The sequence below is a fragment of the Manis pentadactyla genome, chromosome 10 (assembly GCF_030020395.1).
Source record: "Manis pentadactyla isolate mManPen7 chromosome 10, mManPen7.hap1, whole genome shotgun sequence".
In the NCBI taxonomy this organism is placed as follows: domain Eukaryota; kingdom Metazoa; phylum Chordata; class Mammalia; order Pholidota; family Manidae; genus Manis; species Manis pentadactyla.
The window spans coordinates 79,558,123-79,581,191 of NC_080028.1; the positions used below are offsets into that span (position 1 = coordinate 79,558,123).

The 23,069-nt window shown below is 46.5% G+C and overlaps 1 protein-coding gene across 11 annotated transcripts in view; it reads left to right on the forward strand.

Annotated features, from left to right (window-relative positions):
- The window catches only part of TNRC6A (trinucleotide repeat containing adaptor 6A), a 96,803-nt gene extending 87,210 nt beyond the window's left edge, over positions 1–9,593 (forward strand). For 9 of the 11 annotated variants that reach the window (XM_057487047.1, XM_057487048.1, XM_036916922.2 and 6 more), the window contains 6 exons: positions 329–469; positions 1,966–2,073; positions 3,233–3,454; positions 5,327–5,397; positions 6,143–6,282; positions 6,806–9,593. In XM_057487047.1, coding sequence (XP_057343030.1) covers positions 329–469; positions 1,966–2,073; positions 3,233–3,454; positions 5,327–5,397; positions 6,143–6,282; positions 6,806–7,181 — 1,058 coding nt within the window. In that variant the 3' untranslated portion in view covers positions 7,182–9,593. Of the gene's footprint in view, positions 1–328; positions 572–632; positions 699–1,965; positions 2,074–3,232; positions 3,455–5,326; positions 5,398–5,820; positions 5,949–6,142; positions 6,283–6,805 lie in introns of those variants that run through there. The other 2 variants (XR_005031067.2, XR_005031068.2) reach the window with 2 other exon arrangements.
- The last annotated feature ends 13,476 nt before the right edge of the window (positions 9,594–23,069 follow it).

Here is a 23,069-nt window from a genome sequence, read left to right on the forward strand (position 1 = left end):
AATTACCACAAACATACCTGTGGTCTGCTTTGTCCTATGTGAGTTGCTGTGGCTTCGGGATTTGTAATGCAGCACTTTAAAGTGTTAATGTTTAAAAATACATAGACCCAGTGAAATGATTTCAGTGACAGAAACTTGCAAGTTGTTTATAAATAACAGCTTATATTGTATTACTTACTATTGTATTACTGATTCAGCCTCTGAGGGTGCTATTAATTAGAAAATATTTGAAAATTGTATAGGCTTCAGAGGTAAAAGTTTCAGATATTTAATAATGGATTTTTAAATGATGATTAAGCCTGAACTAATTTAAAATTTTCATTCTCAGAATTTCGCCCTGGTGAACCATGGAAAGGTTATCCAAACATTGACCCTGAAACTGACCCTTACGTCACTCCTGGCAGTGTCATAAACAATCTTTCAATTAATACTGTGCGGGAAGTTGACCACCTCAGGGACAGGAACAGTGGTATGTAGGCGGGCACAAGTCAATTTCTGAATGATGCTGGACAACACAGTTTCAGAATGTCTCAAAGTAGATTAAGCAAACCCCAGCACCTGGCTCCCCAGGGACTCAGGACAGTGAGGACAGAATTCTCCGCTTTCCCGTAGATGACTCTTAGCCTCTTTTAGAATGATGAGGATTTATTATCACTTGATAGAGTAAACACACATATTAACTTAATAAATTAACACAGGTATTACTTAATAAACTAACACAGGTGACCAACAAGCATTCACTTTCCAATAATTGTAATTACTACTACTTCATAACAGGTTCCAGTATTGTGGTTATTAAGAAATGGGTGTTTCATAAAAGCTGTTACATTATTTGTTTATGTCCTCTAGATATTAAAGGACTTTGATCTGGAGAAGCAATTTGGCTTTGTCTCTCAGAAAGTGAAAATAAGACCAGTTAGGGGCCCCTGTAGCCCAGGTACACTTCCTGTGGGCCATCAGGCACAGTCGCCGCCCGCCTTCCCACATCCCATCCCAGGCGTTTACAGGCATTCCAGTCCTGCACAAGGAGAAAGGGGGAGGAGGTGAAGGAAAATAGTTTCTTTGTTTCTGTAACATTTATCTTCCCATCTATCCCTTTAAACAGTTTGTAATAAAATGTAAAATAGTCCACATTTTACATTAAATGTATAATTTGTTAACAGGTGTTTGCTGTATCACAATGGTAAGAAAAGAATCCTCATCATTCTAGCATGGCTGGATTTAACAGACAACTATGTAGAAGTAGTTAAAGCCACTACTTTCACAAGAGCAAATTGGGGACAGGGCCAAACAAAACTTTACAGCTGGGTGGTTAATTAAGGAATCTGGTGACTTGCAGAAACAAGGGCTGCTGCTTGCTGATCGTAGATTCTGAAAGGCAAGAGAGGAATTTAGATGTGATATTAAATAAACCATTGAAAGTTTTGAGTGGAAGAATCAACATTCAAGGTGGGGTAATCTGACAGTGGTGAGCAGAATGGATGGGAGTGGGAGACCAGTTGGGAGGTGTCGGATTGATCCCGATAAGGCCAGTCTGGAGCTAAACCAGAGTAGTGGTCAAGCGGGGTTTAAAAGAACAGGGGGAAAGACTTGGCTTGCAGACTGAGTATGGGGCACAGTGGAGAAGGATGAGGCCTGGCTGACTGCTAGCGGCAGTGCCAGGGTCAGGAAGTCATTGGAGGTTAGGGACAGTAAGAATTTGTCCTCCTTTTGTAGCCGGTACTGGGACGTCGCGCTGGGGGTGGTTGCAGGGTGCTCTCACAGGCCACTAGGAGAAAACAGGGAAGGAAGACTCCTGAGTCACAGGGGGCAGCCGGCTGGCTCTGGACACCACCACCTGGTTGCCGAGTACACCTGTCCCTTTTCTCGGGGCTGATGGTTGCCACTCACTGGGTTCTTTTGCTTATTCTCAGAGGCCGTGTCCCTTGCCCCTGGGGTGGCTAATTGGGCTCTTCCCCCATGTAGGGTCATCCTCATCCTTGAACACCACGCTGCCTTCAACTAGTGCCTGGTCATCCATTCGTGCCTCCAACTACAGCGTCCCCCTCAGCAGTACAGCACAAAGCACTGCAGGTGGGCCTTGTCCTGGGCTGCCAAGGCCCTGCAGAGCTGGGGCAAGTCAAACCGGGGCTTCGGCTGTTGTTTCTAATCTCTCCTAATCTCTCCTCTCTCTACAGTCTTCTTTTTGGGGAGGTAGGGGAATATATTTGTGAGCCAGGGGAAACACTTTTAACACCATTTGTCCCTTTTAAAAGTTTGCCATATCTAGCAGTCATTGACTAAAAGAATCAACTTTCACTGAACAGCTCTCCCTCCCTCCTCTGAGAGCCATCAGCTCTGTGATTAAATTATTTTAATTGAAAGCAGTTCTCAGTCTCTTTGCTTGTGAAGGAGTTTTGTAATTTCCAAACCTTCGCAAAGTGGTATTTTTCTAAAATAAAATAAACCTCAACTTGAAATTGCTAGAAAAAAGGTGACACGCTTGGGAGTCACGGCACTGCCCCATTGCTATCAAGGTTCACACCCACTCACTCTGAGTGAGCACTCGGCTGTCACAGGCCAGTGATTAACTGTGTTGTGACCAGTCTTCTGACCACACTTCTCAGTCATGCTGACTTAAATAAAGGACATGCACTTTATAAATCAAGCAGAAAAATAGAGGACAGAGACAGATGTTTAAAATTTTCCATCCCCTAAGGCCCCTCATGTTTTTTAGCATGATTTTGAAATAGGTGACTGGGTCCCTGGCCCCTGGCCCCTGCACACCCCATTGCTGTGAGGCGGTGTGGGTCAGGAAATGAGTTTGCTTGCTTCCTTTTTTTCTTCTCTTTTCTTCCCTTTAAAGCCGGACAGGCCTAGGTTTGAGTCCTGGCTGTGCCCTGGACCCATAGGCAAGTTGTTAAGCCTCCCCGACCTCCGAGGATGTGTCGGGATTAGAGGTGGCGTACACACCCCAGCACCCCGCAGCCCTAGCCCTCGGCACACACCCTGGGAGTAACTTCTGTGATGCCTCCTGAGTGGGGGCTGCTTTTGAAGTTGAGGGCACAGTTGCCTTTCAGCTTTTTGTTCTTCTCCCTGTGCATTTCAGTTTGATTTCAGTTTTTCAGTAGAGTTTCTTTATGTTTGTTTGTTTGTCTTTAGTGGGAGAATGGATGTTACCACTATTTAAATTTTCTCTTTTATGAAAGCATTCTCTCTCCCCTCCCTGACTTTGTCTCCTCCCTCTGAGTAGCCAGAAATAGTGATTCCAAATTGACATGGTCTCCTGGTTCAGTTACAAACACCTCTCTGGCTCATGAGCTGTGGAAGGTCCCTTTGCCACCTAAAAACATCACTGCTCCGTCCCGCCCACCTCCGGGACTGACTGGTCAGAAGCCACCCTTGTCTACGTGGGATAACTCTCCCCTGCGTGTAGGTGGAGGATGGGGAAATTCTGACGCCAGGTATACCCCAGGTAAGATGAAGTGCAGAAGGTAGTTTCGTGTGGGTGATGGGCTGAACACTAACCTGTACCAACAGACTAGTTCAACAGAGACCTCAGTAGTAAATTAGTGCACTACCTACTCCCAGTGAAGTAGGATTAGAACTTAAATGAAATAATTCCTAGTGCATTGCTCTCTCCTGCAGGTCCCATGTTTTTGTGAGTCCTAAATTTTAGTTTAAATTTTGCCCAGTTTACTTAAGAACATTTATTTACCCAAAGATACAGACAGTCATTGATAAAGTTGCTGTAATGGAGAATCTCCTTTCCTTCAGAAGTTCCTTGAAAGCTCATCTTCAAATTAATAGTAATTTGCCGTTCATGGCAGGCTTGCAGATTAACAGCAGGTCACACAGAACAGAAGCTGTTTGATGAGGCGGGGATGGTGACAGCAGTGCATCTGGGCCCTGCAGGATGGGTCCTGTTTGGGTGGAAGCTTAGCCTATGCTTAGGGTGATCATAAAACCTCCTGTTTAAACAGGGCCATTTGAGAGTGAAAGGGAGGCTGTTAATTAGCCATACAGGGCCAAGGGCATAAACCAGATTGGCCCAGGAAAACTGGGACAAAGGGTATTGCTCGAAAGAATGAGCACTGGATTTGTGCTGACATCATGTCCCCACCTGCCTCCTGCCAAATACGTGCACCACAAATGTAACTCTAAGCTGTCTTCCAGTTCTACCAGTAAACATGGTCTTATTCTTCCTTCTTACCTGCCCCAGAACTGTACTGAATTTTTCTCATCTCCAGGCTGAAAATGATAGTAAAATCTCATTAGTAATTTCTGATCTTTAGACAGGTGATTGGCCAAAATAAAACTTGGCAGTGTTTCCTTTGGGGGGAAGTTTTAATTACGTGAAAAGAACCCTTGAATCTGTTCCAAGCTACTAGATGCAAATTAATATAACTGGTATTGTATATAAGTGGGTCTTTCAGGCCACAGACATCTTCGGATGCCAACTGAGTGGCTGGTAGTACACAGTGAGGGATGATAGTGAACGTGGTTGAGGAGCCCCCACACTAAGGCAGGTTGGAGGAGTTGAGTGGCGTCAGGAAGCCTGAGAGAGTAAGCCAGGCAAAGCAAAGGGAACAGCATATGCCAAGGCTCAGACCTGGGACAGCACAAGGGTTCCCCGTTAGGGTCATTAGAGATTTGGGGGGTGCGGGGCAGTGTTCTGGGAGAAATGAGTAGACCTGAGCTGTGTCATGGAACCAGCTTCCTAAGCCACACTGAAGTGTCTGTGAGCACAGCGGGGTGACTTGGTCATGTTCTAAAGCTCTGCTGCTGGGGGAGAATGCGCACCATGGGGCTGAGCAGGAAGGCCAGGTGGGGCGCTCCTGTGGCAACACAGACAAAAATGAGAAATGTCTGGGTGATGGCAAGCTCTTAAATCTGTAAGCTTCATACCCTGTGAGATGCTTGCAGAGCCATCAGACAGTGCCTGAGATAATCACAGGCTAAGGCCTTTTCCCAAAGGGCACTGTTTTGAGAGCATTTTAGCTTTATAAATGAAAAGCTCCCAAAAGCTTTATAAATGAAACCATATGCTTTTCCTGGCTCACTAGCCTGCGTGTGATGAGCCATCTGAGCCATCTGAGCCACTCTTCCCCAGAGGTAAAGCCACCTGCCCCAGGAATTAATGCCTGGTGAGGGTCAGAGTGAGCTGGCATCTGGGACTAGCAGAAAGTGCCCCACATGGAAGTGCAGGCAAGTCAGAGGAAGAAGAGGGCATCAAGAGCTCAGGATCCTCCTAAGTTCCTGTGATTTGGCCAGGATGTGTTTGTCCCAGAGAGTCGTCTGGCCACAATTCTGGAAAACTGACCTGCCCTTTTTCTTCCTTGTTTAGGTTCCAGCTGGGGTGAGAGCAGCTCAGGGAGAATAACAAATTGGCTTGTTTTGAAAAACCTCACGCCTCAGGTAAGGGTGCCAAGTGTCCTGGTTTATGTGGTTATGCCAGGGAGCATGGGAGCGAAGGTTTCCAGCCTGGTTTACTTTTGAGATGAGGGCTGCCAAACCCACTGAGTGGCATTAAGTGGATGTCAGGCCAGGCAGAGGAGATAGCAGATGCCTCAGACAGGCTGTGGTCGGACCCAGGCATTTCCACACTGTAAGTGTGCATGGGAGCTGACCAAAAATAAGTACCTAGATCTCACCCCAAAAGACTGGTTTAGTAGATTTGGGCTGGGATGGGCCATCTGCTGTTTTATAAGGGCACTCAGATGAATCTGGTGCGGTGAGAGGCCTGGGGCCGCCCTGTTAGATGAGTCTGTTTTCGTAGTCCCTGGACCACCCCCTCCTTTGGAGGCTGGATGTTAAGAGCCCACCCCCCTCCTCCCCCAGGGAGCAGTGCCTTGATGAATCCTGTCCTCAGGGCAGGGAAGAGCGAAGACATGAAGCCACAGCAGGGGCAATGGCTAACTAAGGAATTGGGGATCTGGGGAATGTCCAGGAGTCTAGAGGCCACAGAGGTACGGCTCTGGGACCAGTGGAAGAGGGAGGGGGGCACTGGACCCCATCACAGCAGTGAGCCCCAGTGCAGAGTGGCACCAGGAGTGAAGAACCCTGGGCAAGAGAGAGAGGAGCAGAGTCCCGGCCTGGGACGACCTCCCCCAGGGGCCTGGTGACACGCCTCTCATGGGCGGCTCCCCACTCTGTTTCCTAGATCGATGGCTCAACTCTGAGGACCCTGTGCATGCAGCATGGCCCACTGATAACATTCCACCTGAACCTCCCACATGGAAATGCTTTGGTCCGTTACAGTTCAAAAGAAGAGGTGGTGAAGGCACAGAAGTCTCTGCACATGTAAGTTGGGTGTTGGATGTGTGGTGCCTGAAAAGCGCCTGCCGATGGGAAGTTTGAGGCTCCCCCTGTGCGTGGAGGCACAGCCAGTGGCACTGTGCACCAACTCTGGGCCAGCGCACGGGGTCCCGCGGGGGGTGCTTCACAGTGAGGCAGCCTCACTGTACCTTGGGTTCCAAGGTTGGTAGTAATAAAGGAAGTGTCACACATGGTCAGAGTGGCCCTAGAGGGTCCCTTAATTGCCAATAGGAGACAAAAAGCTGTGATGTTGTGCCACAGCGACACGGGGGAGGTTCTCTTGGGGCAGCGTGTCTGGACCCTGGAGAGCCCTGGGAGCCGTGTCGTCATCCCCCCTTCCAAGCAGGGCGTGCTGGGTACCGTGGGTGTGTGTCCTTCCAGCCGTGGGTCTCTTGCCTGGTCCTGTGCGTTCCTCCACCGGTCAGAGACCGAATCCCACCCTCACTTGGGAAGCAGTCCCAGCCGTCAGATAGCTGCGTCTTCACTGGCCTGCTTGTGTCTCCTCCAGGTGTGTGCTGGGGAACACTACTATTCTTGCTGAGTTTGCCAGTGAAGAGGAGATCAGTCGTTTCTTTGCACAAAGCCAGTCTCTGACCCCTTCTCCTGGCTGGCAGTCTCTCGGGTCCAGCCAGAGCCGGCTGGGCTCCCTCGACTGTTCCCACTCGTTCTCCAGCCGGACCGATCTCAATCACTGGAATGGTGCTGGGCTGTCGGGAACTAACTGTGGAGACCTTCACGGCACTTCACTCTGGGGGACCCCACATTATTCCACAAGCCTGTGGGGTCCCCCAAGCAGCAGCGACCCCCGGGGAATTAGCAGCCCATCCCCCATTAATGCTTTTCTTTCTGTTGACCACCTGGGTGGGGGTGGAGAGTCCATGTGACATGTAGATGTAGACTCACGAACTGTGACCTCAAGATGCGAAAGAAAGGAGCACTAAGTTGGGCTCACCGCCTGCAGCCAGGGGCCACCTGTGGGAACAGCTGTTCTCTGCACATTTTCCACTTTGTTTTCCCTGAAACATATCAGTTTGAATACTTGAATCATGCAGGCCAATATTATAATGTGAAAAGGTATCTATCTATTTACACTCCCAAAAAGCGCCATACATGCTGAACCATATAGAATGAGCTCACTTGTGTATATTCATCGTGTTTAGCCTTTGGGTTCTTTTTTTCATCCTCTGTTCTCCTCTCTCCTCACCCCTTTTTTCTTTGTCTTTCTTTCCTTTTTTTTTTGCAAGACCATTTTTTTGGGCTGATAATGTATGAGCTTTTAACTTTGCACTGAATGCTGTTCCCTCCGCCCCGTCGGCCGCTTGGGGGGAGCTGTTCCAGTGTAAATGTTTACTCAAGGATGTTCTGAAGAGGTGTGCGCTCTCTACTATGCCTTGATGTTTGCCTACCTTATTGTGGTATTGTGGAGTTTAAAAGATCAAGTTATGATGCTGACTTAGGACTATAAATGAAAAGTATTGCACCAGTTTTTTCATGTTATAAAACTAAAGAATTTCGCTCTGCAGTTTGAAAAACTGTGGCCACAGCTGTGACTTGCAGCCCACCTGCCACCCAGGCCGGGCCCTGCACTTTGAATAGGCTTTCCATTTTGTTTTGAAGGTTCCCACGTTGAACCTTCTTGTTTACAGATTTTTGTTTGTTTTTTGAGAAAAAAAAAAATGTTTACTCTTCCATCATTTAAAAAAAAACTTAAAAGACAAAAAAAAAATGGAGGATGATTTAAAAGATGCTTTCTATCTCTGGGAAAAAGGAGCAGCATTTGGCCATGTTCTTTTGTTTTTCTATTCCTGTCCTAAATCAAAGAGCATGGTTCTCAGGAAAACCAGTTCCCCAGTAAAAAAAACTCCTTGTAGTTTCTTATAGGAAAAAAAGAAAAACCCCAACTTTTAGCACTGATACTACTACGTATTTGCTCTGTTAAAGAATTTTCTCTGCCGAAAAAAAAAGAAAAAACAAAAAAACGCTTAAAGCTGGAATATGACATTCTGCTTTCAGATGCTGTCTTTTTATTAGTGAGTGATAATGGTTTGCTAATAATAGATAATAATTTTTTGTAATCCATCAAGTGGCTCTATATGTTTCTGCTCTCTTGTGACTGTGTTAATGTTTAACTGTTGTACCTTAAAGCCGAAATCAGTAACTATGCATACTGTAACCAAGGTATTGGGCTTACAGAATTGTTCGTTGTATAAAGAAAATTTTAAATGTTGTTGCAAACTAACGAGTTACACCATTTTTAAAATTTCTTTCTCTCCTCCCCCCCCTTTTTTTGCCCACAAATGGTATTATAATGCTTGCTTAGTCAGAGAGACTAAACAAGGGTAAAAATTTTAACAGTACAGAATTTGCCATCATTTCATTGCCTTGATTCTAACTGTTTGTGTCCTAAGATGCAAAAGAAGTCAGTGGCTTTTAACTGTTTACAAATAGAATGTGATTGTAAAATGTACAGTTTGGTTGTGTTTGAATTATGAAATTTTCTTCAGATATAATAAACCATGAGTTTTTGGCTGCTCACCATTAATTGTCTCTTTTTTGTGAATTTATTTGTACACTTTTTTATAATGAAAGTTTCACAGTTGCTATGTATGAGGGTTCTCACAGAGCAACTGAACAAAAATGTAAGCAAATATTTGAACATTTTATCTGAACTTATTCACCATTTCACCCTGAAATAATGTGAGGACAATGGGAAACTGTAGCTTGCTCCTTCCTACCCTCTTTGGGCATCTTTGGGATCTTGTTGCTCAAAATTCTTCTGTGACTTCATCTTCCCCACCATTTGTGCCCATCTCAAGCCTCAGCAAGAGACCATTTGGAACATGAAGCTTAATGACTTGACAGTGTTCTAGTGTTAAACTCTCATACCTCTGTTACAAAATGAGAAACGCCACAACTTGGACTGGCCTTTTCTGCCCCCTTCACGGCCCTCACTCCTCACTGCAGGAGCTCAGGGGCAAAACCTGTGTATGTATTTCAGTGTGTGACTTCACCTTCTGCTCCACCTTGCCGGGTGTAAGCTGACGTTGGACACCTTACTATAAGCAAATGTTGTTCAGTGCATTCGATGTATATTGACCTCTCCATACTGGTTTTTCCAAAAACCAAAGGTAGCTTTGAAAAACCATGTCTGGAAATGTTTGGAACGTTAAGCTGATTGACCTTATGGGGCTTTGAGTAGTGTATAATTGACTTCATATCTGCGTTATTTGTATTGTTAAAGTGTTTGGGAGTTTTTTGCGCTTGTTATGTGGAAATAAAGTGTTTGATTTAAAACATTTAAAAGTGTTACTGATTTTTGCCCAGCCCTTAAAAAATACAGCTTTATTTCCTACCCAGCTGTGTTATCCCTGACCTCCCTTAACAGAGCCCTCTCAAGTGCCCATGCCTTAGTTCAGGCCATTAGTCCCAACAGTGATGTTCCCCTGGCTTAGTGGCCTCGAGTCACTGACAGGCTGCGAGAGTCAGTCTAAACGTTTCAATGTGTCGAGTCACGTGTTTCCAAACCCAGCTTACAAGAGCCACATGGCCCCTGCCTGCTGGGATGCCTTCTGGGTCTGAACATACCGAGGTCTGTATTGCTGCCCGACTCTGCTCTCCACCCGCGGGCCTGCCCAACAACCTACTTTGCCCCATACTCCTTCCTGTCAAGAATAGGCACCTCCTCCCTTTGCTGCTTACTGCAAAAATGGGACCCCTGTCCAATCGCCGTCATGAGGCACTGCACCCACCAACGGCTGGCGAGTATATGTGCTCGTCTTTGTAGTCCACATGGTCAGCCACATGGTAGTTGCTGATAAACACCCCCAGGAGCAGCAACTGCTGTCTGTTGACTGTTAAATTGCAAATGAACTGGGGGAGGTAGAGGTGAAGCTATTGACAGGTAAGGTCCACCCAGGTTACACAGCATGAAGACTGGTTGGGTAAAGAGGGAGATGTCCAGATCTAGAACAAATTGAACCTGGCACTGAGCGACTTGGCTCGGTGGGTAGGTGAGAGGTCATTTCCATGCATTAGGACTTAACTGGGTTTCCCTCTTCTCCAAAGTTTAGGAGATCTTTTCCTACCCATCCTTAGATTTCAAGTGTCAGCAGCAGGGTCACTGAACGAGTCAGAACCAACACCCAAATGAACCTTGAGAGCCCCTTAAAAAGGCCAGCCCTTTGCAGGAGGGACTTCCTCTGAGAGCATTTGCAAGGTCATGGGGTGGTGGGGATGAGGAATGGTATGCTAAGGGTGCTCTACATGCCTTGTTCTTTATGTGCATTTCCCCACTTCATTTTCAGAGCACCCACTAGAACAGAAAACAGTCATAGTACAGTGTTTCTCAGATTCTCCACCAACACACCCCCAAAGTTAGGGAGCGAAGGGAATATATGGGTCCTTTGGGATCTGGGGATGGAGTTTGAGGCTCTGTATTTTAGGTTAAAACTACATATGAATGTTACCTTCTACTCCATCATACCTGTTCTCATCTAAAAATGGGGTTTTATACAGCCAATTAAATCAGTCTTCAAAAAGTCTTTGAAGTTGCAGAAAGATGAGATGTGATAAGGCCCGTGTACCCCGCTTTGAGAAGCAGGGATGGAGAGCTTCAGTTCTGGATGAGGTAGGGGGCAGAAACAGCTCCCACAAAGGGGCAGAAGAGGGACTTCCCTTCCCACTGACACACCCTGAGTTTGCAGGCCCCGTCCAAGCCCTTGGGGACCAGGATGCCCATGTCTTGGCTGGCTTTTGACCCACTGGGTTGGGAAGCACCCCAGCCTGCTGGTAGAGCAGGACTTGGCGTTGGCTAATGAGGGAAGCCATATGCACAGTCCAGCCAACTCACAGAAGAGGACACGCTGAGTGATAGATGAGAGCCAAAGGCTCTGAAAGCTAAGTTTGGGGGCGATCCCCTTTGGTGCTAACCTGCCCTGAGGCTATTTACAGGCCTTGTTTATTGGGTGAAAAGTTCGAGGGTTCCTGCACAAAGATTGATGTGTTTGGTATAGAGAATTGCCCCAGCCAGCCAACTGTAAAACACAGGAAGATTTATAAAATAGCATCATCACCCACCACCACCAATGATTAAGGTGTCATCTTCACATTACTGAGGTGAAACTGAGCTCCAGATCTGGTGCCAAGTAGAGCCTGCCTCCAGGGTGGCAATGTCGCGGCTGAGAGGCAACTCTCTGTCAAGAGGTGAGTTTGTGTAAGGTGGGTAGAGGGCCCTGTCCTAACACAGTTCCCAGTTAAAGTTGGGGGCAGGGGGCGGGGACACGATTAGGGTTTAAAACAAAGGAGTCCAGAAAGTCAGGCAGCAAATAGGATGAGTAAATTGAGGCACTCAGTTTACATGCCTCGTCCACACGTGCCTGGTGAGCAATGGAGCCAAGGATCCCAACTCCTGTCTGCCTGACTTCCACAGGAGGCAGGTCTTCACCAGGCCTTCGGAAGGCCGGAGAACCCCTTTGAGCAATGGGAGCTCTCATGCCCTGCTGGTGGGAATGTCCAATGGTGCACCCACTCCAGAAAAGAGCTGGGCAGTTTCTTGCCTAGTTAAATATACGCAGACCACGTGATCCAGCGTTTCCCTGCCTAGGTATTTACTCAGGAGAAAGGAGGGGGTGTGTCTACTCAAAGACTTACACTGTTGTTCATAGTGCTTTATTTACATTCACCAAAAACTGGGAACAACTCAAATATCTGTCAACAGGCCAACAGATAAACAGTCGTATATCCATATAATGGAACGATTGATAAGCACAACAACATGGATGAATCTCAAAATAATAATGTCGAGTGCACAAAGCCAGACAAAAATGAGGGCATCCACTGTAATGCCACTTACATGCTAGAACATGCAAGTCAGCATTAATGACAGAAAATGAATGGTTATCTGGGATGGGGGTGTGGTTAGAAAACTTTGGGTGATGATGAGTATTGTGGCAACAATTTTGTAGGTGTGTGCATATGTCAAAATTCATCCATTGGGCATTTTTCATATGCGTGGTTTATTGTGCATCAATTATGACTCCATGTGGCCATTTTTTAAACGATTTTTAAAAGGCTCCTTTTGGTCAGTCTGGTGTTATAGTGTTATAGCACTCCTGCAAACAACCCTTTGCTTATGTGATTATTCTGGGTCCTGGTGGGGCGTGGCCTTGCAGACCCCCACTGGCCCTGGTGACGGTGTCACCCTCAGTTGTGGGTTTGCTTGGCAGGTTTGGGGTCGCCAAGATCTAGCCATGGACCCACTTGCCTGCAAATGGACAGAAGCCACCAGGGGGTGCACTGTGACTCTGTTTTTCTGGAAGGAGCTTGAAGAAGTAAGGTTTTCTACGAGAGATTAGGTGGCTTTCCCACATGAGCCTCCTTAAATCTTAACAAACCAGAATCAAAAACAGCCAAACAAACCACCGTCAAAAACCTTTGTAAAGGTCCATCTTCTGTGGACCAGCAGTGCCCTGAGGCCATGTCCAGGATCTGACCTAGAGAGATTCTGCTCCAGAGGAGTACACCGACAGCAACATACTCCGCGACCTTGGTTGTAACAGACAACCGAAATGCCCTTCAACAAGTGTTATCAGGGAAGTTCTTCTCAAACTTTAATGTGCATAGAGTGGCCTGGGGATTTTGTTAAAATTCGGAGTCAGATTCGCCAGACACAGGGTGTGGTCCAGGTGATGCCCATGCTGCTGGTTATAGGAGCACGTGTTGAAGGTACTCGTTCAGCAGCTGGATGACAGACCTCAAAGAGCAGTGGCTTCAACAAGGACCATGTTACTGCAGCTATGTGTCACTGAGTCATCTGGCTGTATGGAGCCTGGGGATTATCAGCCCCAGGCTCCTTGCATCCTTGAGTTTCCTTCATCTTCATAGGCCCGGATATCTCCCTCCCACAGTCACATCCTAGCCAGTGAGAAGAGAAAGAAACAGTAGCATGGGAAAGGAGGGCATACCCCTTCCCTGTAAGGGCTTGACCCCAATGTCAGTGCATCTCTTACGCTCACCTCCCGTTAGGCAGAACTTAATTACTCCAAGCTGGAAGGCTGCCCCCTATAGTCTTTATTCTGAATGTCATTTCCCCATCAAAACTGAGGGTTCTGTGATTACAGGAGGAGAGAGTGGACATTGGGCAAGAGCCAACAGTATTTGCTCCAAGAAGGGACCAGTTAAATAGTTCATCCAGAAGCTGGGCTATTCAGCCTCTAGGATGATGAGATAGAGCTACGTAAACTGCTATAAATAGGCATGTCTGACATAGTTAAGTGAAAAAGTACAGTGGCAGAAAAACCTATTACTGTGATCTCTTTTTTTTTTTTGTACAATTTATTTCTAGTTTTATACCTTTGTGATCTGAGAAGTTGGTTGGTAGAATTTCAATCTTTTTGAATTTACTGAGGTTCTTTTTGTGGCCTAGTATGTGGTCTATTCTGGAAAATGTTCCATGTGCACTTGAGAAGAATGTGTATCCTGTTGCTTTTGGATGTAGAGTTCTGTAGATGTCTGTTAGGTCCATCTGTTCTAGTGTGTTGTTCAGTGCCTCTGTGTCCTTACTTATTTTCTGTCTGGTGGATCTGTCCTTTGGAGTGAGTGGTGTGTTAAAGTCTCCTAAAATGAATGCATTGCATTCTATTTCCTCCTTTAATTCTGTTAGTATTTGTTTCACATATGTTGATGCTCCTGTATTGGGTGCATATATGTTTATAATGGTTATATCCTCTTGTTGGACTGAGCCCTTTATCATTATGTAATGTCCTTCTTTATCTCTTGTTACTTTCTTTGTTTTGGAGTCTATTTTGCCTGATACAAGTACTGCAACACCTGCTTTTTTTCTCCCCATTGTTTGCATGAAATATTTTTTTCCATCCCTTGACTTTTAGTCTGTGCATGTCTTTGGGTTTGAGGTGAGTCTCTTGTAAGCAGCATATAGATGGGTCTTGCTTTTTTTATCCATTCAGTGAGTCTGTGTCTTTTGATTGGTGCATTCAGTCCATTTACATTTAGGGTGATTATTGAAAGATATGTACTTGTTGCCATTGTAGGCTTTGGATCCATGGTTACCAAAGGTTCAAGAGTAGCTTCTTTACTATCTAACCATCTAACTTAACTCTCTTATTAAGCTATTATAAACACAGTCTGATGATTCTTTATTTCTCTCCCTTCTAATTCCTCCTCCTCCATTCTTTATATGTTAGGTGTTTTATTCTGAGCTCTTTTGTGTTTCCTTTGACTGTTTTTGTGAATAGTTGATTTCATTTTTTGCCTTTAGTTAGTATTTGGTTGGTCTGCTTTCTTTGCTGTGATTTTATTTTCTCTGGTGACATCTATTTAGTCTTAGGAGTGCCTCCATCTAGAGCAGTCCCTTTAAAATACCCTGTAGAGGTGGTTTGTGGGAGGCAAATTCCCTCAACTTCAGCTTGTCTGGAAATTGTTTAATCCTTCCACCAAATTTAAATGATATTTGTGCTGGATACAGTATCCTTGGTTCAAGGCCCTTCTCTTTCATTGCATTAAATATATCATGCCATTCTCTTCTGGTCTGTAAGGTTTCTGTTGAGAAGTCTGATGATAGCCTGATGGGTTTCCTTTGTAGGTAATCTTTTTTCTCTCTTTGGCTGCCTTTAGTACTCTGTCCTTTGATCTTTGCCATTTTAATTATTGTATGTTTTTGTGTTGACCTCCTTGAGTCCCATCTGGAGTTCTGTGTGCTTCCATGGTCTGAGAGACTATTTCCTTCCCTAGCTTGGGGAAGTTTTCAGCAATTACTTCCTCAAAGACACTTCCTATCCCTTTTCTCCCTCTTCTTCTTCTGGTACCCCTATAATGTGAATATTGTTCCACTTGGATTGGTCACACAGTTCTCTCAATATTCTTTCATTCCTAGAGATCCTTTTATCTCTCTCTGCCTCAGTTTCTCTGCATTCCTGCTCTCTAATTTCTATTCCATCAATGGCCTCTTGCACCTCATCCAGTCTGCTCTTAAGCCCTTCTATCGATTGTTTCATTTCTGTTATCTCCCTCCTGACTTCATCCCTTAGCTCTTGCATATTTCTCTGCAGGTCCATCAGCATGGTTATGACTTTTATTTTGAATTCTTTTTCAGGAAGATTGGTTATATCTGTCTCACCAGGCCCTCTCTCTGGGGTTGTCTGAGTGATTTTTGACTGGACCAGATTCTTCTGCCTTTTCATGATGATAAGTCGCAGGCAGGTGGCAGAACAAAGTCCCTTCCTGCTTGTTGGTCACTTTGCCCTTCTCTGCTGCCTGTGCCAGTTACTTGCACCCCGGGAACAGACTCTGGGACAATCTCCTGAGCTGCTGTGGGCAGGGCTGCCCTCAGGCTAGCCTAGAGCGCTGCGGGGGGTCGCAGCCTCACCAGGTGTGTTCTCCTGCGAGAACAGTGCCCCTTTGTGCCTTCCGGACCTTACTTCGGCTTCCACTGCCTGTCCCAATTAGCTGCACACTGGGAGGGGACTCTGGTTGCTGTGGGCGGGGCTGCTTTCTGGCTGCTCCGCAGCTGTGCGGGGTCGGCCGGTTTGCTTGTAGCACCAGCCAGGGGGAAGAGAATGGCAGGCTGCTTATCGCCATGAGGAGCTTTAGGCTGCTTTACCCCCCAGGGGGTTAGGGGGTCCAAAGTTCCTCAAGATTCCCAGCCTGCTGGGCTGAGTGTGCTGGGACGATTCCATCCAGCTATTAAGTCCCTGTCCCTTTAAGACTTTTAAAAAGCCCTGCTTTTCTTTTGTCCCAGGGGAGCCGGCTGTGGGGACCCGCTCACAGTCTCTGTCTCGGACTCCACCCCTCCATTTCTCTAATATCCAGCATACCATGCAGTGCGTGTCTGCGCTCCCAGTGCAGTTATGAGGGCTGGTTCTTCAGCAGTCCTGGGCTCCCACTCCCTCCCCACTCCTACTCCTCTCCTCCCACTGGTGAGCTGGGTGGGGTGGTGCTTGGGTCCTGCTGGGCCGCGGCTTGTATCTTACCCCCTTCGTGAGGTGCTGAGTTCTCACAGATGTAGATGTAGCCTGGCTGTTGTACTATATCCGCTGGTCTCTCTTTTAGGAATAGTTGTATTTGTTGTATTTTCAATAATATATATGGTTTTGGGAGGAGATTTCTGCCACCCTACTCATGCCTCCATCTTGAGCTGGAAGTCCTAGTGTGATCTCATTTTTATTTTGGGGAAAATAAAACTGATGGTCACACATGCAGTCTATAACTACATTGCTTAGTTTAAGAAAGAGTCTGAAATGGTTCTCAGGAGGCGTATGGATCTGGGGGATATTGTGTGATAGGAAAGGGTCATGGCAAGAAGATAAAGGACCGTCTCTGTTCCCAGGCACATCCACACTTTCATGGCAGGGGTTTGGGGGCATCCAATTTCCTGATAAGCAAAGACAGTGGATGTCCATTGGTTTTGTCTGTCCATTGTTTTGTCTTCCCCCTTCTAGAAAATACCAACCTGACTTTTTCAGGGACAACCCAAAGATTGCAGAGACAAAGAGCTTGCACTCCTTAGCCCAGGTATTTTGTTCAGGAATAGGCGTGTGACCCAGGGCTGTTAAGACTGTTGTCAAATCTGTTGGGGAATCTCTGCTTCCTACTGGACTTGAACCTGAATGGACATTAGCTGGAGCTTCTAAAGGCCATGGTGAAGAAAAAGTCTGCTTGATAAGAAAGACAAGAAAGCCTAGCCAGAGAAACCAGGCCAGGATGACATGACCCGAGACACTGGATCCTGCCAGACCTGAAGCTTTGGACGTTCCAGTCACGTGAGCCAACATTTTTGCTCCAACTAGTTTGAGTTGGGTTTCTGTAGCTTGTATCCAAAAGAGTGTTTAATGATATAACTCCCTGCAGGAAAAAAAAGCAGGCAACTAGACCCCCAGAAGCCTTTCTCCTTGGAAAATCTACTAAACTCATACCAAAAAAGAAAGTAGAACTCCACACCCAAGGTCCAGGCAACCAAGGAGGGCAGTAAACATATGGGCAAATGATCCTAGTAGAGTGTACCATATGGAATTTATGCTACAGACAGCGGGAAGCCTTCTGAGTCAGGGCTCCCTCATGAAAGAGAGATATCACATGCAAAATAACTTAAAGACAATTTCATAAAGGGAGTGTTTACTGAGATTAGACAGGGTTAGGAGCACCAGCAAGGGTTGGTGAAACACTTGTCATCTAGCCATTATAGGGAGCAGTTATTCCCAGACTGGCAGGCAGAGAGAAGAGTGTTTTGGAGCTCTGCAGAGCTGTGGCCACAGAGGAAGCAGCTACTAGAACCACAGGGAGGCAGTAGGGAGGCAGGGGTGATGGGGAGCACACAGAGGGACCGACTGCGCTCCTCCAGCCTCTGATCTCCTGCTGGTGCCTCTCACTGTCCAAATCTAATTGGATGCCAGAAAGCAAAGGCTCCCCAGTGGTACAACATGTCGGAATCAGCCTCCTGGGGCTCAGAGCCCAGAGGGAAGAGTAGAAAGGGGATCCAAGGTGGGCATGCGATTGAGCAGGGGCGATTAGCCATCTCCTTCTGGAAGGTTGTGGAGGAAAATCTGGAAGCAGGTGGGACTTGAGGCTAGCTGGGAAACACATGGAGATTGAGGCAAGAAATTATAAAAGCCGGAACCAGGACTGTAGCATAAAGATCCAGGGAAGAGAGGAATGCCTGAGGGAGGACCATTGAGATTGATGCTGGGATTGTGAAGAGGCGTCCAGGATGATCCCCCCATTCCTGATTTTGTGAACTGCTACTAGCCAGGGGAGGGGATCCTAGAGGATAAGAGTGGGTTTCATCTGAAGAAACAAAACAGCAGCAGACTCAGGAGACTCCAAGAAGGGACTAGTGGTTACCAAAGGGGAGGGGTGTGGGAGGGCGGGTGGGGAGGGAGGGAGAAGGACTGAGGGGTATTATGTTTAGTACACATGGTGTGGGGGATCACGGGGAGAACAGTGTAGCACAGAGAAGGCACATAGTGACTCTGTGGCATCTTACTCCAGTGATGGACAGTGACTGCGTTGGGGTGTGGGTGGGCACTTGATAATATGGGTAAATGTAGTAACCACATTGTTTTTCATGTGAGACCTTCATAAGAGGTATCAATAATACCTTAATTAAAAAAAAAAAAAAGAGTGGGTTTCATGATGGAGGGGGTAGCAGAGAGTTTGGCTTGGCTCTTTGTGAGTCAAAGAGCCGAGGGAAGAGCCCAGTGGAGCTGTCCAGGTGGCAGCTGGGTGTTAGTAAAGTGGACACTGCATTTGCTCATCACTGTATCCTTAGCTCTTAGCACAAGGCCTGGCACATAGTAGGTACTCAGGAAATACTTGCTGGAAAGAAGGGAGGGAGGGAGGGAGGGAGGGAGGAAAGATAGGTGGATGGATAGACAGATGGTTGGATGGATGGATGGGTGGATAGAGAGATTGCATGTATATATGTTTAAAGAAGAAGTTGTAAGTGGAGATACCAGTTTGGGTTTATCAAAAGCAGTGGCTGACGCTGTGGAAATGGAAGTGGATGTAGAATGAAGGTTCAGGTAACACCATCACCTGAGAAGAGGAAGGAGCCTGGGGGCCTGGGAAGGAAGGGTCAAAAGTTCAAAGACAAAGAGGTTGGGGGTGGGAGGGTGGCAGGAGAAAATGGAAATCTCAGAATCTGGGGAGGGGGAAATTTCAGGGGAAGAAAGCCCATTCTCCAATGTTGTCTGTCAAGAAATGAAATCTGGCGGGAAAAGCTATGCGTGGATTTGAGACAGAGGGGACCGTCCATGGCTAGGAGCAAAAGCTGCCTCACAGAGGGGCGAGGGGCTAACGGAGTGGGCGTGGTGCTGTGGGTCTGAGAGTCACGTTCTAAGAGGACATCTGAGCAGCTGCGGTCTGTCGGAATGTGCCCCCTTGTGAGAGAGGGAGGGGGGCGGGACTGGGCAGAGGGAGGGATTGAGTGGTGATGGGGTGGCATCGGAGACCTCCGCCCACCTCCAGGGACTGTGTAGCTGAGACGGCCGTCACAGTGGAAGGGCCTGGACCCCCCACGGACCCCTGCTGGGTGCAGGGGAAGCCACCCCCTTTGGTCCAGGACAGTTCCTAGGGAGGGACTCACCTGGGAGGCACCAGCAGCTGTCCCCGCAGTGGGCGAAGTGTCTGGGCCCTGTAAGGAGACCTGGTTACCATCCAGAGCATCCACTGCAGGCGACCAGTGTTGGCTTCTTTCCCAAGGAACTGATCTACAGAGAAAAAGGGGGAGAGACTGGGGCAGCTAGAGGGAGACAAAGAGCCAGCAAAGCTTTTGCGTGTTTCTATGTTGGGTAACTCGGGGAAACACTTGGGTGTGGCTGTAAGCTGGGAGAATGCAGACAGGAGGATGGAGAACAGTGATGGGAGGCCCGGTGAGCGCAGCTTTGTCATGCTTTCTGTTCATCCTCAGAGCTCAGAACATGGCCTGGCATGTAGCTACACTTGGTAAATGGCTGAGCCCATGAATGAATAAATTCAAGACTTTTTAACACCAAACAGAAGAAACAGCACCAACATGTATCTTCCAAGAAATACACACCCATTTAAATATAGAAATGTACGTACGGGAGGAACCAGGGCACCCACATGCCCCCACACCTTTATAACCACACTCTGTGGAGTCCACGTGGACTCACGGAAACCCCTTAGAAGCCTAGCAGGTCCCCTGATTCGCCCCGCTGGGCTTTAGTCCCACTGCTTCTCTTTCATGTTGGGATGGTCTACATTTCCATGTAAGACCCCATTTATAGAAAGGCTCTTATACCTCCCCAAGACAACTTTTGAGTATAAATGACATATGATAAACTGTACGTGTACCATTGAACTGATAAACCATTACAACAATCAAGCTAATAAGTATGTCCATCACCCCTAAAAGTTTGCATGTTCCCCTTTATACTCCTCCTCTGTTCCTGCACCCCCATCCTCAAGTGAATGTTGATTTGTAGCCACAACAGATTCATTGATGTTTTCCAGAATTTTGTGTGAATGGAATCATGCAGTATGTACTCTTTTTCGTCTGGCATCTTCCCCTTGGCATAATTATTTTGAAATTACATGTTTGGAAACATCTCACACGGAGATATGCCTCTAGAGAATACTTTGTTCACAATCCTGTCCTGTTCAATGCTTTTCTCCGTGGCTTAGACAAAAATAGGAAAAGATTATATTTATATTGAAATCCTCAAACTAACCATGTTGATGGCAATGGTCTGTCTTTCAAACTGCAGGGCTTCTGAGGATGGCTCATCTTTGTTACCAGACAGGTGTTTGGACTACTTCCTCTCCCACCTACATTTCCCCCACCTCAAGCATTTTACTACCTTCTGAGAGGGAAAGGGGGGCACGTAAGTCTTCCCTGACAGTGTCCTGAACTCTGGGGACGTTAACTCCTGGGTGATTTTGTAGGTCTGGTGGCAGCAAAAGTTTTTAGTAAAGAGCCAGACAGTAAATATTTTAGTCTCTGAAACCCATTCAGTCTCTGTTACAAATACTCAACTCTACGGATATAGCACAAAGCAGCCAGAAACAATACACGAATAAATGAACATGGTTGTGTTCCAATAAAGCTTTATTTACAAAGCAGGCAGGGGGCCATATGGCAGGGAAGTGGGGGAGAAGGCAGGAGGTGTAGTTTGCCGACCTCTGTCGGCCATGAATGCTGTGGAAGGGCTCCCCTCCTGCTGCTCACTGTGGGGTGTCATCAGTGTGATCGTGGAGGTTGCACAATTTATAGAATATTAGAGCCATGACTTATGAAACATTTGGGACTGTTTGCTTTCTGGAGTCAGGCTTGGATTAAGGTGTTGACCATAACCATGGTGTCAACAGGCTCCTTGAGCACAGGGACATTTCCTAAGACATGGCTACTGGACCCCATTACCTGCTTCTCTGTTTTATTCCAGCCCCCATGGGCTGTGGCTATGTGGGGACAAGGAGGGGCCTGGGAATGGAAACCAGACGGTCCTAATTTTCAGGTGCTCCCCAGCTGGGGAAAGCACCTGCTAGATGCAGTGATTGAATCAAGCTTCAGAACAATGGCTATAGGTGGAAATTTACGAGATGATCAGAAATATTGAAAATAGTCACTAAAGAGAATGCATTTTAGCAGTGTCAGAATAAAACTCAACAGTTTGTATAGCTTATCTCACTAAAGCCACACCACTCCCCTGGGTGGGAGGTGCTATTATCTTGCCATCCTTTACCAGATGATGAAGTAGGTTTGGGGAGGGGACCTATGACACCCTTCCAAGTGCTTAGCACAAAGGTTTTAGGGTAGAAGGCTGTGCTGTTGTGCAAAGACACCCAGCAATGACATGGCTTAAGAAAGGAAATCCTTTCTGTCTCTCTTCTCAGTCCCTGGGGGAGGCTCCCTCGGGCTTCTCTGCTGCCTCAGAGGCTGCAGTACCATCTTCCATCCGTGGACTCCAAGGCCATTCTGGTGGCCACCATCCTGACCAGTGGGAAGGCAGAAAAGAATGGAAGCTCAGGGTCTGGAGCTCCCTCTTGAGCAAGGGAGACAGATGTCACATAGACCACATCCTTCCTCGTTCACTGGCTGGCCAGTCTGGGGAAAAGAATCACAGATTTTGCGGGCCAGTCCCCAACTCAGATAATTCTTTTATTTAATTGTTAAAACAACAACCCTAACTATTTGACAAATGGAGAGACGGAAGCACAGAGAGACAAGCTACAAAGGCAGTAGAGCCAGGACTGAACCCAACAGGAAAAGCAGAGCCCAGGCACCTGAGTTTGTGCTACACAGCAGGCCCCACCCTGGATTCACATGATGCCAGAGACCACCAGTCGGTCAGGCTGCCTCTCGTAACCCAGACTCGTGCTCTTGGCGGTTCTGGCCCAGGGGGCTTCCATGGGGCCCTGTTCCACTCTAATAATCACCAAGTGTGTAGAAGTCACACTCCAAACTTCAGCTTCTCTGTCATGGATAACTTGCTGTTAAAGTGTTTAGCGATTAATTTAAATAGAGTCCCTGTTGATTCATTAACAATCTGCTGCACACTGACCAGCAAGATCTGTAGAGTTGCAACAACTTTCTCCTACCCATTCTATTCCCACAAATGGGCTTTCCAGAGAAGGGTTACTTTCAGCAGAACATACCTGCTAACACACTGTATGGCTTTGGGTTGAGAAAGAATATTTAAGAGAGTTTTACTAGATGTACAGGTTCATACAAGCCTGTCACAGAGCTGCAGTTCTCAAACTTTATGATCTTAGGACCCCTCTACAAGGAAGGACCCCAAAGAGCTTTCATTTATGTGACTTATACCTATAGCTATTTGCCAAATTAACATTTAAATGAAGAAACAATTTTAAATATTTAGTAATTCTAAAAGAACAATAACAAAACCATTGCATGTTAAATAAATACTTTTTAAAAGCGAAAAACAACCATATTTTCCCAAAATATTTAGCAAGAAGAGTGGCATTATTTTACATATTTGCAAATCTCTTTAAAGTCTGGTTTAATAGAAGACAACTGGATTCTGACATCTGCTTCTGCATTCTGTCTGTGGTGATTCTTCACATCATGCAGCCTCCAGAAAACTCCACTGGACATTAGTAAGACAAGGAGAGAAAAAGGAAAAATAACATCTTATTGTTATGAAGACATTATGTGTATTATCTCACTGTGTCTTTCTGATAAAATAATAAGCACTGTTACTAAGTCATCCCCTTTTGCAGATGAGAACATCTGGGCTCAGAGTACTTAAGTCATTTACACAAGAACACACAGCTGGGAG